General features: G+C 43.2%; 1 protein-coding gene across 1 annotated transcript in view; it reads left to right on the forward strand.

Moving 5' to 3' along the window:
* Positions 1–17,989, forward strand: part of brinp2 (bone morphogenetic protein/retinoic acid inducible neural-specific 2) — a 169,687-nt gene that overhangs the window by 74,326 nt on the left and 77,372 nt on the right. The window contains exon 2 of the mRNA XM_076031543.1: positions 7,821–8,271. Within this exon, the coding sequence (XP_075887658.1) occupies positions 7,889–8,271 (383 nt within the window). The 5' untranslated portion in view covers positions 7,821–7,888. The remainder of the gene's footprint in view (positions 1–7,820; positions 8,272–17,989) is intronic.

Genomic DNA, 17,989 nt, shown 5'->3' on the forward strand with positions numbered 1-17,989 from the left:
GTGAAATTGAAATGATATATAACATTATTATAGAACAATGCATAATATGTATGTAATAATATTTCTTCATCCATCCATCCATATAATAATTACTACAATTAGAGAAAACAGGAAATAAAAATAAGAAAAATAAGAGAGAAGGAGAGGCAATAAAAAAGGGAGGTTCATGACAGAAGGGAGAAAAATGTTGTGTTGATTTGTAATTTATTTTCAAAAATAACAAATAATATCAAGAACAACTAACCCGAACACTTTCTTGTGGAGTTTGATTGTAAAATCTGAAAAAATCTGGACTAAAACAAAACAAAAAACAAAAAAGAGCACCGATAGCCTTCCACTGCGCAGAAACTGAGAGCAATCAAAGCTGCGGAACCTCAGGAGGCTCCCGTGGTGCTGAGCTGCAGGAAGCCCCTCCAGCACCTGCTTCCCCCTGGCCCTCCCTGGACAACACGGGGAGATTCCACCACCTCCACAGAGCGACACACAATGCAAAGGAGGACACACACCATCTGTTTGAACTGCCACCACCAGGCGGACGACAGATACAGCGCTGATTAACAAAAAACTCATTTAGATACAGAAACAATTTCTGCCCCCCAAAACACTCTGGGCCCATACGGGCGGGACATAGGGAGGCATTCTGTGACCCCTCCCACCAAGACTTTGCATAATGGGCTATAGATCTTATTCCCTTTACGGTCAATCTGATGGATTTAATACATTTAAATGTGTCACGTTTGGAGGCGCTCAGTGCTCTACTTTGGTGTGTCGTAAAACGATGCGCTTGCTCTCCGCCCACCCAGCTTGTAATGAGTCGCTGAGCGCTGCAGCGGTTTGATCTCTTGAGATTTGTGCCTCTGCTCGTATTAAAAGCTGCAGCGTTGGCAGGCTGAAATAAAAGCACATCGACAAACACACCAAGATACAATGATGCTCTGTCTGCTGCCAGTTCAGTGAGAGAGACAGAGAGAGAGAGAGAGAGAGAGAGAGAGAAAGAGAGAGATAGCTTGATGGATGGACTGGTTGAGAGATTTTTTGGGGGGGGTGAGATTTGGGTTCATTATTGGCAAATTAAAAAAGAAAACGTATTTTTTTACAATTCCTGTACTGGCATTGGATGTGTGGGAAGGGGCATTATCTTGCTGCAACATCCACCTTTGACCAGGACGGAACTTAGGTGTGACTCTAAAAAAATATCATAAAAGTAAAGTGGCATCAACTTGCTTAAACTGCTGACCCGGTTAAGTGGCATGGAACCATGTGCAGGATGACCAGATTTGGGGGGGTTTGATATATACAGGATATTCAGCCTGTTGTCCCACCATCGTCAGCCAGCAAAGATGTTAATGGGGCTATTGATGCTCCTTAATTGACCATATGGCTGTTTGCATTAGGAGCTGGAGACTGACCAGACAAAGCTCAGAGGAGACACACACAGGTGGTAACTCTCTCTCAAACACACACACACACACACACACACACACACACACACACACACACACACACACACACACAGAAGGAGAAGAAGCCAGAGCAGCATCATTCAGTTGCTTCCCCACTTTGCCAAACCATCAGACGGCGTCTCCAGACATTATCAGCATAACGCTGACAGTGTTGCTGCCTCTGCCGCCTGCCTGCTAATCCAGCTGTGTGTGTGTGTGTGTGCGCAACATACAACATATTTGCGTGTGTGAGTTAGTGGGTGGGTTCTCCGTCACCCTTTTTGTTAGGGAACACATTCAGCCTGTAGGCAACGTGAGTCTGAGAGAGGGAGAGAGACAGAGAGAGAGAAGGGAGAAAAAAAAAAGCCAATTACATGTTTCACTTCTCTGTCTTTTTCATCACAAGGCCTTATCGTCTCTTTATTGTTCTCGGATGATTAATCCAGTCGCACCTTTTAATTGCCGCGTATTCTCCTTGTGCTTACGCAATTTTGTTTCCGTTTTCTTTTCTCTCTGCTCTTTTGCCACCGTCGGAAGGTAAGCTAAAGCTAGGTCGTCGGTCGGAGCTGGTGCTAATTGTCCCTGTGGGGTTCGATAAAGCCTCATCAAATATTAACAGCTACATGAAGGGGGACCTGGACATCTGCAAGCAAAGCAATAAACTCCTTTTTCCCCTGCTTTCATCTGGAATGTCTCGAGAGTGCATGTCACAGGCTTCTGTTGGAGAAATATGTGCAGTTAGCAGTCAGAGCGCTTGGAGTGGCTTAATTTGTTGCCGACAGATTGTAGGGGCCCGTAAAGAGACTCTTAGTTCTGAAACATCGGCCTTTCGCGTCTGTTCGTCTTCAGTGAGCAGAAAGACTCACTAGGATTTTGAGTTCAATCCAGACTTGCTGAATAGTTGCTTTTTTTTCTAGAGCCACAATTTCTGATACATGACAGACAAATATACAACTGCTGCTGTGTGCTACGTTCAGTGGTATAAAACAATACATTCAATGCAGCCAATGCTTAAAGTAAAACTATAATACAAATAAAGTGGCAAGATTTGATGGTTCTCACAGCGAGAGCGCAGCTGATCACAGCATAAACCAAAACAAAGAGCAGAATTCTGCTACAATATGTGAGACTTTGAGTTCAGTTAAAATAAAACTGAAACACTTCTGTGATTTGGGAGAGTTCAGTATAAGATGTAGCTTCATCGGAAACACGGCATTGCGACAGATCTGGTAACAAAAGGCGACTCTCCCGACGTAGGAGCAGGTTTCATGCTCTTTGCATGTGTTTCCTGAAGTTGGGAGGCAGTTGCTTCTCGCCATTCCTAACAGTGGTTGGAGAGCTGTTCCGATGAGCGGGAGGAGGCAGAGATTCACACGCACTGACATGCACACATGGCCGCTCCGGCTTTGTTAGCAGAAGATATCAACAGACAGAGAGTACACATTGTGCATTGCCCCTTTAAGATTATCCATTGCTGTGTGATGTTCCACCTGACCTCATGTCATGACCTCAGCTTCGATATCAGGGTGAAATCATGGAACCCGGATGGCAATGCGGCTGTATAAGTGGACCTGCTCTTCATGGAAGCATAGAACAGTGAACCAATTTTGAATCTTTAATAACGTTGAAAATACACATATCCTCCTGAGTTCGAGCTGTAAAACGTGCTCACGCCTATGCTGCCATATCAGATAAAAATCTATTGCTACTCCTATCAAAACAAATCCCTGGATGCCCCTTTTTATCCTTTGGGGCTTCCCAAAGGATAAAAGAGGACAATCTATTCCATTTTATTGCCACTAGATCCATGTATATTTCCTCTCTGTCGTAAATAATAAATAAATAAATGTATATATATATATATGTATATATATATATATATATATATATATATATATATATATATATATGTATATATATATATATATATATATATATATATATATATATATATATATATATATATATATATATATATATATATATATATATACATACATATATATAATCTTTAATAGATCCAGCTGCGATGCCTCCGAGCCGCCAAATTTCTCCCACCTCGTCTGACTGACACTTGCGAAATGAAATGAATTCAAAAGAGTGTGTGAGATATGCCTCGGAACGCAATACACCCTGATCACCAAGTCAAATCCTCGCGTGTTTGTCAGGGGAGAAATAAATCCTCCCTGGCTATGGCGATGATGCAACCTCTTAGCAAAGCTCATCCCGAGCCCACCTGCCTAAGCGCGTCTGGAGCTCGGATCGGTGCTCCAGGTACGAGCGCCGCCGGCCCACCGTAGCTGCTGACTGGCGACAAACGCTGAGAGGTAAGTAGGAAGCTGCTGGCGTGAAGGGGCACAGCTGGCCTCTAATGCTGATGGACTCCCACAACCCACCCAACCGTCAGTCTTATGTTATGCCAGGAGCCCAGCCAGGTGCTCCACGGCATATGCACGCACGCACGCACACACACACACGCACACACAGAGACCGCGCATAAGATGCGTCAAGTCTAATCAGGATTTCCCAGCTGCAGGATTGTAATTGTAGCACAAAAACGGCGAAGAACAAATTTCTGTTTCAACTTCTTTTCCTGCGCCGGTCGAGGCAACATGGCCGACTACCACACATGATGCTCCATCTTCACTCCACCCAACGCTTTCCCCGACCCTCCCCCAAAAGGAGCCACAAATTACTCATAGGAGTCAGGAGGTCAGACCGCTTTTGCGTTAGCCTCGGCCGCCCAGCTGCCGAGAGCGAAGTTTAAGTAACGACTCGAGGTGGGAACAACTTCGATTTATTTCCCCCACGCTCCCACCCCCACCCCCTCACGACCCAACCTCTTTCCCAGAACCTCTTGTGTTCCTGTCAGCGCTCCCGACCTTCCCCATGTTTCTCATTTCCTCCCTCTTCCTCATCCCTTTGAGCAAACAGGGGACAACAGCTGGTTCCTAGCCCTCGCTAAAAATCCAATAAACATACGCTGCATCCCAGGGCTCTGCTGTCCTGTCTGAAATATAGTCAATTATTTTATTTCCCCCCCCCCACCTTTCCACCTCGTTTGCATCTTTGTCTCAACCAGCTCATCATTCCACTATGGAAGCGGAAGACTGGTTCTCACCTTCTGATTTCGTTGCATGGATAATGCAACGCAAATGCTAAATGTCACGGCTAAAACTTCACAGTTTTCCTCTCATTGTCTCGGTGGCATTCGCAGGCATGTTTAATGCATTTTATAATTATGGCCGGAGTCCCAGAGGATTGGAAAGGCAGGCGGTTATGGGAACCACTTATTTCTGCAAGAGGTGGCATTTTTGAGACATATTACTACTTTATTTGAAAGGCAAATCTCAGGGCCACCCGTTTGTAATTCATATATTTATACTGTGGGTGTGCACACCCACCCAGACACACACACACACACACACACACACAGGCACTCGTGGAGGCAATGCATGTTTTCATTTGCTTAAGTCTGCTGAAAAGTACAGGAGTGAAATGTTTTCATGCTGGCCCACAGAATGGAAAAGTCGGTTTGTGGGTTATGCAACAGATCAAAAGTCAGGACATATAATGGTGCAGCAATTTTTTTGGAATGCAGCAGCCCACACTCTGATGGTGATGGGTGATGTGCAGAAACGTGAGGGCAAAGATGCACGTAATGGGAAATATGAAAGGAAAGAAAGTTGCAACACTAAGAGGCGTCGTCTAAATAAGTTGTTGTTTTTTTTCTTCCGGCATGTTACTATATTAATGCAAACTCCTGTCAGGGAATGACTGGAAAAACGACAAGAAAACCTGGCAGGGTTATTATACCGTCGAATAATGGCAGGATTTGATGATCTGATGGTTTTGTTTTTCTGTCGAGCTATAAAGCAGTCAGCACTGGACATAATATGAAGCTCATCTGGGAGAAATAAAACACTGGCGTTTTCTTTTTCATCTTTACTCATTAACGTTGGTATAAAATGTTTTCTCTGCAATTGGAATGTTTGAAGAAACTGACTTTATTTCAAAGCCTGACAGCCAGAGCAGCAGGAAGCTAACACCAACTGCACACAATGAGTCACTTGGAAGCCTTGAATTTACAGCCGTGTATTCCGCAGCATTTTATTTCATGATTTTACACCTCTGAGATAACACACAAAGTAAAAATTGGCTATCCACCGTACTGCACATTTCACGTGCGTAAGTTAATACTTTTGGTCCACATGGAGCGAAAAGCATTCTGTTCCACTCACCGAGTTCCCGCGCCATTTTTAGCAGCATAAACACTATCGCTTGACAGATGACTCTACTAATTGCCTTTTCAAACTGTGGGGATATCTCGCTACAGAGAGTGAAAATTAAAAACGCACCACCCTGAGTATTCCTTTATTTATCTTTCATGTCTGGGCCCGCGCTTATCCACCTGAAATTAATTCTCTAATTTGTTTGTATGATAAACAGGGAATACTTGGGATCCCAATCCACTTAAAGCATCGTCTACTTTGCATAACCTCTGCCGAGCACTGATTCCTCCCCACAGACTCCAGCCAGCTAGCCCTGCGAGTCTTTCCCAATGAAATCAAGATGGTGTGTTTGGGGAGTGATGTGTGTGTGTGTGTGTGGGGGGGGGGACAAGTGATTGATTTTATTTTATTTATTTATTTATTTTGAACATGAAAAGTGATAAGAAACTGTTTGTGAATTGAATTGCATAATGCAGCAAAACCAGAGAAGAAATGCTCTTCTCTGGTTTTGAGCATTTCTTGTTCTACAAAACCCAAAACATACCAAAGAAAACTTAAAAAACAAACAAAAAAAAACACCATGTGCCTCCTGATAGGCTCTGCAAAACGCCTTTGCCGTATCACATCAGCACGCCGAACGCGTCTTCGCAGGCCTACACAAGCCTGGCATCAGATGCCCGGACTTCACGCCGCAGCTGTAAAGTGATTTGTCCTGATGTGTTATTTGCGCGCTTCTATTACAGCTGATCTGTACGGAGGTGGAGGTGATGACAAAAAGAAAAAACAAAAAAAAACAGAAGCTGTCAACTCATTTTCTGCGATGCCGCGTTGCCGATGTTGGACAGTCAGGAGCGGATTCGCTGTGACTGAAGTATCCCACATCACTTTGCCAAAGTGCTGACCTCGTCACCTGGGCGTTTCACGCAGCACGTGAGAGTAATAACACGACTGCAAAACGCAAACTGGTCAAACTGGCAGCTGTGAGGAACTTGCACTCGTGTTGCGTCAGACAGCAGCGGACCGGACAACTGAAACATGGTTCAAACATTGTTCTCTGACAGCGAGCGCCGGGTCTGAACTGATGACGAGGTACAGAGGAGAACCTCGAAACTGTTTTAAACTGTATAAGAGCGGAATCTCTGTCTCTCTCTGTTGTTCAGTTGGTTTTTCTTCGAGTTGTAAAAAACGCTTTGAGGCGCCTTCGGATGTGATTTAGCGCTAACTTGATTGAATCGCGGATGGTGTTTCTCAGTCGTCACAGTGGCTTCACACTCGCCCTCCTCTTCCTCATCGTTAACATTCACCTGGAGCTGGTTTCATGCGGGTTTTCTGAGGTGCTCGGCCGACACGTAGGTGCTTGCTTGTCGCTATTCATAAGTGGTAGGGCAGCTGTTCTGATGGGTGTGAGGAGGCAGAGATTCACATGCACGCAAGGCCAGTCAGGCTTTGTGAACAGAAGGTCAGAACAGGCTTGATTTCAACAGAGAGGGTGTCTGACACGACACTCTGCCCCAGTGGAAAAAGCACTTACCATTTTTTTTTTAGCACCATATATCTGTCAATAATAAATATTGTGTGTTTCCTCTTGAAGTGCTGCAGGTGTATTTAAATGTCCGCCTGCAGACAGTGACCCCAGAGCTATATCGCACAGCAGCATTTCTAAAGACTCCCAGAAGCAGCATAGACTCATAGAATATTTTTTAAGTGAAGATTTTATACTGAGGATTCTCAAAATACCAGTTTATGTATTGAAATTGTTTACATCCTACGTGTCAACAGTGGTAATTCCACGGATGGAACCAGGCCCTTTGTTATTTTCTGTCCATGAGCCCTTTTCAGATTTTTGGCAACAGCATTGTTGGCCCAATAAATGCAACATCCCTTTAATTATATCCCTTTAAATATAAAACATTATGTGGACACCTTTTATGTGCACAATTAGAGCCAACAACAAAAGCGACAACCCTGCTTTGATTGATGATAAAGCCTGATAAACAACACTTACAGTGCTATTTCAGTTTTGGGCCATCATGATAGTGTGGGAAGAAATAAATTAGGACAAATGACCACTTAGAGAATAACAATGAATCAGCCAGTGATAATATTGAAGCTAAAATTTGCGTGTGTGTGTTTTGTTTTCTTCCAGGCCATCGGGAGGTGACTGTTCAGAAGAAATGCCGGTCCTAGGTGCCTTAGTACATCACCACCGGGACCATGGCGACTCATCGGTCAATGAGAAGAGAGAGTTGCACCCATGGCTTCTCCTGCCTTGCTAGATGGTTAGCGTCCTCCTTAATGATCCTATGGTTGCCCTGGATGTTGCTGTGGCTGCCTCGGCCTGCCAGAGCTGAACAGTTGGGCATCGGAGGGCACGGTGGGAAAGCATTCCATGGTTCCCTTTCGTCCCCTTCATCGTCCTCGTCCTCGTCCTCGTCCTCATCGCCGCCGGCCAGCTCTTCGCTCTTCAGCACCCGGCAGAGCGGCGGGCAGCTGGACTGGCTGCTCTCTGAGAAAGGACCCTTCCACAGATGTCCCGAGTACACCGAGTTCAGAGAGCGGTTCCAGCAGGGATTCTCAACCAGATACAAGATCTACAGGTGAGGAAAGGCTGCTGGGCACCTATGTGTGTGTGTGTGTGTGTGTGTGTGTGTGTGTGTGTGTGTGTGTGTGTCTGAGTTGAAGTACAGAAGACAGTACAAAAAAAAAAAAGAAAGAGTGTCTGTGTGTGGCAGGGATTTGAGGTGTAAGAAAAAGTTGCAGTTATGACACCAGTTATCATCATTTCCATAAAATATTGAGCAAATTTCAAAATGGTAAATGGAGTGCACATGCATGTTTCTTACCAGCACCTTCGTGGTGCAACACAACGTTTTACAATGGCCTCCCATTCACCCATTCACTCACACACTGGAGGCTGCTGCCATGCAAGGTGCAGTCAGGCCCATTGGAAGCAATTTAGAATTCAGTGTCTTTACCAAGGGCACATCGATATATGGACAGTTGGAGCTGGGATTCGAACCCCCGACCCCTCATTATTGGACAACTACATACTATATGGAAAAAAAAAGTATTTTGTTTATATTTCTTCACAACAAATTTGCTTGTGAATGAAAGCATTTATAAACCGAGGAAACAAAAACAGGAGAACAAAAAGAGAGAGGATTTCAGGTATTTCTTAGTCAATTGGTCAAATTGCATTTGCATTAAACGTATGAAGATGTGTGTCATTCAAACGTGAGTGACAGCACACAAGTCATGATATGAGCGTTCGCTACGTCAGACCAAATACACAAAACCTGTTGCAAGAAAACATTTTAGATATTAGCTCTGATTAAAACTTTAATGCAAATTAGTGAAAGTTGTTGCTGTTTCCTTGAAATCGTGTCACGTTCTTCTATTTGACTATTAAAAGACCTTATAGAATTCACCATCCTAATCTCCATTCTGCAAAAGCAACAGATGACAGTTGGAGATAGATCCTTTCATGCAAATGCACCTTTAAACCGACATTCAGACTCACGCCTGAAACGGCATGTCTTCCCTTCAGCCTCTCACCAATGCATGTTCCCTTTTCTCTAATTCCTTTTCACATTTTCTAACTCAGCCGAGTGTCTGTGTCGTTAGGACGCGCGATGAATGAGTTTCTTCCCCCACTACCTTTCACCACAGGCTGCGGAGGGTAAATAGGTTTCAAGCATCTGCACGCAGAATGCCTGGTGTGAGGATGTGTCAAGGCATTCAATGCTTTCAAATGTTGCTTTTCAGTCTCTCTCTCCCACCCCCTCCTCATCTATGTACCCAAAACTGACAGGTTACATTAAAGGGACAGTTCACATTTTTTCTGTAATCTGTATTTTGCTGGCAACATGGATACATTTGTCCGTGCATCGTTGTCCGCCAGCAAGTGATGCAGAGCATCTGATTGCAGGTTTAGAACCTTCAGTGTTCCTTGTACATGAGTTTATAGACAAAACAGACTTGAAGCTGGAGTGTGTAATATGTGTGGAGTGCAAGATATTCTTACTTAAAGGTGCCTTTCTTTACTCCTCCTATAAATAAATCAGATGGTTCTGTTCATGTGCTCCTCACATCAAGAAGACATCAATAAAACAACCCATGCATGTTGATGTGAGCATTTGTTTGTTGGTACAAAACTTCTACCAAATGTTTACGCACTATAGTCAAAGATGTGGCCTCTATAGGAAGGGCACATGATCACATGATGTCATTCTTAGCTACATTACATCATCAAAGAGTTTGAACTTCTGGATGAAAACAACTCATCATTAAAACTACAGGAATAACGATGTACTGAGGGGAAAAGAGAGACATTGGGTTTACTGTGGGGTTAACTCTTCCCACTTCATTGGGTTTAGTAAGGCATTGTGATCTGTGGTCTTTGTGATCTGATTTCACTCTCAGCTCTGTTCTGGCTTTTCAACAAGTGTCTTCTTTTGAAAGAGAATAGGAAAACAGAAAGTACTCGCACCATCCCTTTTAAAATGACAAAACACAGATTAGGAGGCATAAAAAATGTATGTTGTCTTGGAGATTAAAGTTGTGTTTTTTTTGTTTGTTTTTTTTTAAAAAAAGGAAAACATTTAGTAGTAATCTGAAAATCCATGAAAGTTAGAGCTGTTGTTAAAGGTCAGCAACTAACAACAGATACAGACAGTGAATGCACAGGACTTTGTTATCAAAGTCTTCAGTCCCTCAATTTTTTTTTTTTTCTGATTTCTTCTGTTCAGAGTGATGCACTCAACTGGATCACTGTGGGGGGGAACAGGGGAGAGGCTTTTTGGGAGCAACTATTAAATCTCACGAAATGATTTATTTTTTTTAATTTTTTTGACTGTTCCAAACATTCACCTGTCAGTCATCTTTGGCAGTTTCTGATAAAGCGCCAAACTCATGAAAGAGACAAAAATCTTTTCATTCCTTATGTTGTTGTTTTCCATTGTGAATGAGTTGATTGAAGGCTGGAATTATGCAGCATTTTATCAAATTTGATCCACGGCCCAGTTCCAACTGAACCGTTTAAGTAATTCCATTGCCATTACACCAGTTGTAGTGTAAATGCATCACTTATTCTTCTGCTGCACGTGAGTTGGAGGATATCTGACCAGGATGTCTGACCTAAAAGCAGTGTAGAGCTACTGTAACAAGAACATAAAGCATGCTGGGTTGGCAATGTTGAACCACATTGGCATTAACACCGGCTATCTGACAAAAACTACTCGCATAAAACAGACAGGGGCTCTGATGAACTGACTGATATGGCACTGAGCTTTCAAAAATAAAGCTTGTTAACACCGAAAACCCATTAACAAAAAGAATCCTCTGGTCACACAGTGCAGCGCAAGCGCTTCCTGTCCTGAGCATGCAGAATCTTGGACTTTCCCATAACCGTTCAGCAAAGATAAGCTCAAGTAAAACATTACTTTATGACGGTAGGGAAGTGCCCGACAAAGATTTTCGAAAAAATGTATGAAATAATGATCGATAGACATCATAATTAACGATTTGAGACAAGTGCATTATTTTTCCGTGTTCCGCCCTTTTTCAGATAATTCCTGCTGAGTACTTGGTAACACTGAGTGGCATGAACAATTTCAGCACAGAATGAATTATTCGCAGACCAACGCTGTTGATTTATTGAGCATTGATCATGTCTGAAGGCTTTATTGACACCTTTTAAAAGTCCTGTTAGTAAAGGACTTAAATTAAGCCCTGGCAGTTGTATTAAGTCTTCCTGTTTTAGTCAGATTAGATAAGATTCATTGATTCTGTGCAAGGAAATCAATAAGTACAACATCAATATCAGCTGCAGACATATGGCAGGCATGCTGAGAATGGTGAACATTTACTGCTTTGTGTAGCACATTAAGAATGTACGGCTAGACTGGTGTGTGTGTGTGTGTGTGTGTGTGTGTGTGTGTGTAACAATGAAAGAGCGTGGAAACTATGGATGCTAGATCATATTATACTCTTAATTTACCAGGCTATTGTGGGAAAGAATGTAAATATCACCTGCTAACAGTCTAAACACCTGCTTAGTTAGAAAAAGATACGAACACTGGCCGAAACTACAGCTGTGCAGTGAGAAATTGTTTCCATTCAGTGCGAAGGTTCTTCGTCCTCTTTCCATAGCAAGATTTCAGGGCCTTAAGGTTGACCTGCCCCTGTATTGTTGAAGCCTACTTAAAGTTTATACAGTTGGACGGAGCTTATCAAAAGGAGGCTAAAGCAGAAGATCACAAAAAAAAAAAAAAGAAAATACCCTGCATGCTATCATTTGGCCAGCAGGGATGCAACCAAAAAAATCTGAAAAGTAGCACTAAATTCTGACCCTATAAATGGGCTCAATTTGTATTTGGCTTCATCACTTGTTAGACATTCATTAAACAGGTTCTAATGTCAATTTTGTCTAATTTGGTCTCATTTTGAGTAAAAATACCATTGTGGGTCTGGCTTCCGTTCAGTAGCCAAGTGTAGTCGACTTACTGGGAGGTGGGAGGGCATTGACTCACACGCTGTGCTCATGCTCAAATTATTGCTCACCTGCGGTACCACCCACACATCCAAATATGGAATCATTCTAAACAAACTGCAAACTCAAAGTGGCGCTGACAATCTCTTGGTTTCAAAACGAGAATTTGAAAACCAGTGGGTGACGTCACGAATGGCTCCCTCCATCTTTATGAACAGTCAATGCTGAGGACATTACATTTGTCGAAAAGTAAGTGTGTAAAATTGATCTTGGTTTATGATTTTTATGTTGGTAAAAGCTTAACATACTGCCCATAAATACATTAACAAAAGTGTATACTCGCAGTACAATAAAAGTAATTTGGTTTTTCTACCCCATATATATATATATACAGTATATACACACACAAGAATATATAAAGCAAGAGTCTTGCTCCTAGTTAGCTGCCATCTTGCACAACAACTTTTTAAGGAAGCCCACCTGACAGTGTGCCAAATATGAAACACGGGCATCAGGTGGGCTTCCTTAAAAAGTTTTACACACTGGACCTTGAAGCAAACTTTGCAAAACACCAACCCGATTTCACAAAGCGGTCTACACTTTCCCGAGTCGTCTACCCTGAAGACTACAGCCCAGAAAGAGGCGATCCAATCAGCTACGCTACTTACACATAGCTAGCAAGCTTGTCTTTTCCTACCACTGACCGGCTACCGACCTCCAAGGATCAAAACACTGCTGCTGATCGATAACTCATCTCGAAGCGGAATCCTCACAGGTCAGTGAAAGAGGACAGCAGGAGATGCGCGAATCGGCCAAAGCGCATCAAATATCAAAGTAACAACACAAAGACACGGTCCAGCTTAGCACGTCTACTGCCGGCGCAGGGAGCACGGTCTCCAGCTAAATAGCTAAGGAATGCAATTTCAAGCAATTTTTCTCATTTAGCTCCCCGTCTGACGACGACCCGGTCAAACACTGAAACGTGTCTTCCACGCAATCACAATCAATGACATGCAAGCAATTGACTGCGATCTGCAAGGTTAACATCATGCCTTTTGCCATTCAGATGCCCTGTACCAACCTTGGGACTGTCACTAATGACTGCCCATTGACACACACCATATAAAAAGTGATACTGCCAACTTCAACCTGTAAAACACGCTGATTGTGGGGGGGGGGGGGGGGGGGGGGAGATGTCAAGAGCTGCTCTGGCGTTTTGCTGTAGTGGTAGCTGGATTTCTAAGAACAATTAGAGGTAAGAGAGCTCGTAATCTGCCAGACAGCATAAAGACAGCCCGGCCATACTACCACTGTTGTTATTTCAATACGGCAGCATCAGAAAGCGCTCTTGTTGCGTCGTTGACGGCAAAGCCCAGTTTGATTGCCTCTTGGAGTAAGTGACAGTTGGAGCGACTCCCAAACCCTCCTCGTAATTACATCTGAACGCGGCTCAATTGTTTTCCCCACTGCGTTGCGGTTTGCACTGCGGTTAATAAATGTCAAATGGAAGTTGCAATCTGTCGGAAGGTCTGAGTGCGCCCCTGCTTGTTGTCAGCTGACTTGGGCCGTGTGTTATGAAACTGTTCTCAGTTGCTAAGAAACAAATAGGATTGTGTGTTCTGTCAGCCCGGATGAACATTTTATTCAGTCCTCACAGAATTAAGCCCTAAACGCGTAGAGAGGCTTTATTTTAGATCTGATCAGGTCCTGACTCTTGTTTGAAAGTCATGTTTTGTCACTTGCTGCCGCCTCCAATCTCCTCTCGTCTCTAACATTCATGTGTGTGTGTGTGTGTGTGTGTGTTTGTGTGTTCGTGCGGGTGTGTGTGCGTGCGTGCGGGAGTGTGTGTTCCACAGTGATACACTGCTGAGTTATCTGGGTTTTCCTTTGATTTGATTTGATTGCTGCACCCTGTGCCCTCGCCGCCTGTCCCACATCAACAACAAAGTGGTGCATTTTCATTTCTTTCAAGGACTCTGCAGGCACAATTCCTCCTGATTAGTATGAAAACAAAGACAGTGGCAGTGGAACAAGGCCAGTGGGGGCTCTAACAACATGCAATTTAACCCTTTATAGCCCGCCCGCTGAAATAGCGAGAAAGAAGACAATTTTGTATTTGGTTGGTCTTCAGTGTTAAGCTCCAAGATCAGTGGCAGGTCACTAATTTCACACCAAGGCCTTTGGTGATGTCCTTCCTTGCCTGTCCTAAATGAACACACCTCATAATATCATCATTATGAAACCATGGCTCGACAGTCCATACAGAATCACACGTGCACAATATATCACCTTAATTAAGCCTAGTCAAGAAACAGTTAACAGTTAGTGATCAGAATTCATAGCCGTTGGTAGTTAACGTCTCTCCACGTTTAGTGCACTTATTTTTCCACCTCTCCATGTGCTTGTCCAATCACAGGACACGTCGATGGACCTGTAGAGCATTTTAAATTTTCCAAAAATTTCAACCCAAAGTTGAATAACCCTAACTTTTTGTGAGTCGTGTATATTATTCTGTCCTGAAAAGGCAGATGCTGCAAGCCTGAGAGAAATGACAAAACTATATAATACAGAAGGTTTTTGGGTAGTTTCAAAAGTGTGTGTGTGTGTGTGTGAAAAAGTTGCTATATGTTAATAGCAAGGGTATTAAAATGGAATTGTTCAAAGAGTAATGATGATGATTGATGATTTCTCTTGTCTTTCAAAATCACTTTAAAATCTACTTCAAAAGTCATTCTGTGCTTATACATAAATGATTATATTGTGGTCACAGGCTTATCTGGACAAATGACAACTTACACTTGGACACTACGTTGTGTTTTCTGTTACTGAGTAGGTACACAATGTAAAGATTAAAATTCAAGTTCAAATTTCTAATGTTGCAATTGTTGCTACATTTTATACATTATTTTGAGGCTAATGGAGCAAGAAGTGGTGACGTCAGATGAGTTAAAGATGATGAATTCACACAGTGCGGGCATATTGTGATGATGGGACATGTAAATATCACCATTCCAGTGTATACTCCTATGACCACCACTCCATATGATGCACGTATCTGATTTCCATTAAAGAAAATAAGCAGCGACCGGCTTTTGTCTGCTGTCCATGGAGCGAGAGGGACTCCATTTAGCTTTTCACAAATGAGTGGAGAATGGAAAAGCAACATTTTCCAATGCCAGCTCTAATCCTACATACCCTTCGAAAACAATCATCGCACAAGAGTTGCATCATCGGCACTGTGCCTTTGAACAAGCTGGGAAGCTACCACCCTCGCATGTGAGGTTGGCTATCTCCTCCATTACAGAGTCAGGGGGAAAATCCGACTGTTTTCACATGACGGGTTTCATTGAGAATAAGAACTTTTAAAAATCGAAACAATCTTAGGCGGAACTGAACCAAAGTTGAGACACTTGAGACATTCAATCAAACTACATAGTTTAGTTTAGGAGTATGGATGAGCTTCAACATAGTTCTTTGTTGATTAATGACACTCTTCAACAATCACCTGCCAGAACCAACAAAAATAATTTGCTGGGATCTTCCTTTAGAACGAGAGGAAGGAGTTGGTGGAATTTTCTCATAGTTTCCTGGTGGCCAGGTGTGTGGAAGGCAGCTGTCGGAGTGTACGACCACAGGCTTCACCTGATGCCCACGACATCAGGGGGGTGGAGGGCAGAGGAAGCAGGGCAGAAACAGGCCTGTGGCTCTGTGATGTAAACCGTCAGGAGGCAACAGAAGGCATCGTAGGCAGCGTTCGCCTGCTGCTTCTGTGCCTGTGTGTGTTTGTGTTTGCCCTTGTCGACCAGCAACATGGACATAACACCAGTGGGGGTGTCAAACTGGCCTGCATAAATACATACAGCGATTCTTTTGTTTTCATATCAGCCCCTCTGCTCCATATTGATGGAAAACGGAGGAGGCCAATCGCATTTCCAGCACGGTTGCATAAAGGTCAAAAGGTGTTAAAAAAAACAAACAAACACATTCAGTATGATGCTGAGAGACAGCTGAGACTTCAAGTCTGAATATTTCCTACCTTTTCAACGCGTTTTATAGTGGGTCTAAACTGGACGGACAAGTAAGAAGTCTAATTTACCATTTACTAGTTTGATTAAGTGAACACCCGGAGGATTTTAACTCTTCTATATTCACCTCATTTGGACAGATAATAAAATATAATTTTCCGTAATTTCCGGACTATAAAGCGCACCTGAATATAAGCCGCACCAGCTAAATTTAGGGGAAAAAACAAATGTGTACATATACAAGCCGCACTGGACTATAAGCCGCAGGTGTTTCGTCAGGAAACGCGGTGCTGCGAGCCTGCGACTCTTGACTCGCACCTCGGATCCTTCCCGCTGGTCACCTCAGTTAATTGGTATGGAGTCGGACCAGAACTCTAGGCAGCGACGCACCGGAGCTCACGAAGACAGAGCGCGTAAAGACAAGAGAACATACAGACGAGAGCCAAAACAGAAAAGTTGCGCACTGAACCCACTGAACCCGCATCGAACTGCTGTCACTTTTTCTTCATGCGCACTGGAACCATTAAAGTCGCATGTCAGTGTTGCTCTCCGTGTCGCCGCTTTCTCGTTTTTGCACTTCCTGCTAAAGCGCCTCCTGGCGGGTGAAGTAAAATCCACAGAAAAGCCGCAACTTTGCAAAAGGTTCAAAGCGTGGGAAAAAAGTAGCGGCTTATATCCTGGAAAATACGGTATTTTCTAAGATATGAATGTTTTATTTTGAGAAGCGTTGCAAATAAAGTTAAAGTCCCAATGATTGTCACATCCCAAGGATGCGAAATTTGTCCTTCGCATTTGACCCATCATCCTCTAAAGGGAGCGGCGGGCAGCAAAACCCCCCAATTCCAACCCTGAATAATGAGTGCCAAGCAGGGAGGCAATGGCTACCATTTTCACAGTCTTTGGTATGACTCAGCCGCGGATCAAACCCACAACCTACCAGTCTCAGGGCGGACACTGAGACCACTGAGCTGGTCAAGTGATAATGCAACATAGGCGGCGCTACAGCATCATCCCATTTACTGCCATCCAGGGAGCAAGACATTTTAACAGCTTGATTAAAAACAAATAAATTTTGACCGTAACCATGTTGGGGGAAAAATAAAATCACAATATCTTGCTAATGCTTCTAAAAGTTGCCTTTTTTGCACTACCCAAAAACCTTTTTGACCAAGAGTTTCCCCAGCAGCAGTGTGTTATAGGGCTACATGGGATAAAATGTTTCTGCGATGTGTATCAAATGTCTGCTTTGGCAATTAAAATGGGATGATTTAAATACTGCTATCTTCTTTCCCTTGAATGAAAGAAAAAAACCTGCATGTTGCTGCAGCGCATAAATGCAGGGCAACGTTCTGCGCCATCAGCCATTAGCACAGACTACATTTAAAATATCTACACTACTGCTGCAGCATACGAGTCCACAGTTCTTACAAGCATGCACATACAGCAGCAACAACTTATTAAGGGTCAAAAAGTGAGGGCAGTGTTTCTTTGCTTTGTGCAGCAAACACCGATTTACACTCTGTAATAGGATTTGGAATTCAGCCGTTCCGCTTAAAGTCTAACAGACTAACAAAAGCAGGCGCTTATTTGCTGCATTTATCAAATCATCAATGCGCCCTATAGTTTCCACTTGGCTCTGAATGCTGAGAGTGAAAGCTGGGAAATTGGACTTCCGCTGTGCATGGTTTGAATTTCATTTATTAAAACATGACATAAACAGCAACTATTTTTGATTTCCGCAGGGGCTCAAATCTCTTGCATTGTTTGCTCGTGGATAAACCACAGCCTTTCTGTCAGTGG

Source organism: Nelusetta ayraudi, unplaced genomic scaffold (genome assembly GCF_046127955.1).
Source record: "Nelusetta ayraudi isolate G7.1 ecotype Tasmania unplaced genomic scaffold, CSIRO-AGI_Nayr_v1 ptg000033l, whole genome shotgun sequence".
Lineage (NCBI taxonomy): Eukaryota > Metazoa > Chordata > Actinopteri > Tetraodontiformes > Monacanthidae > Nelusetta > Nelusetta ayraudi.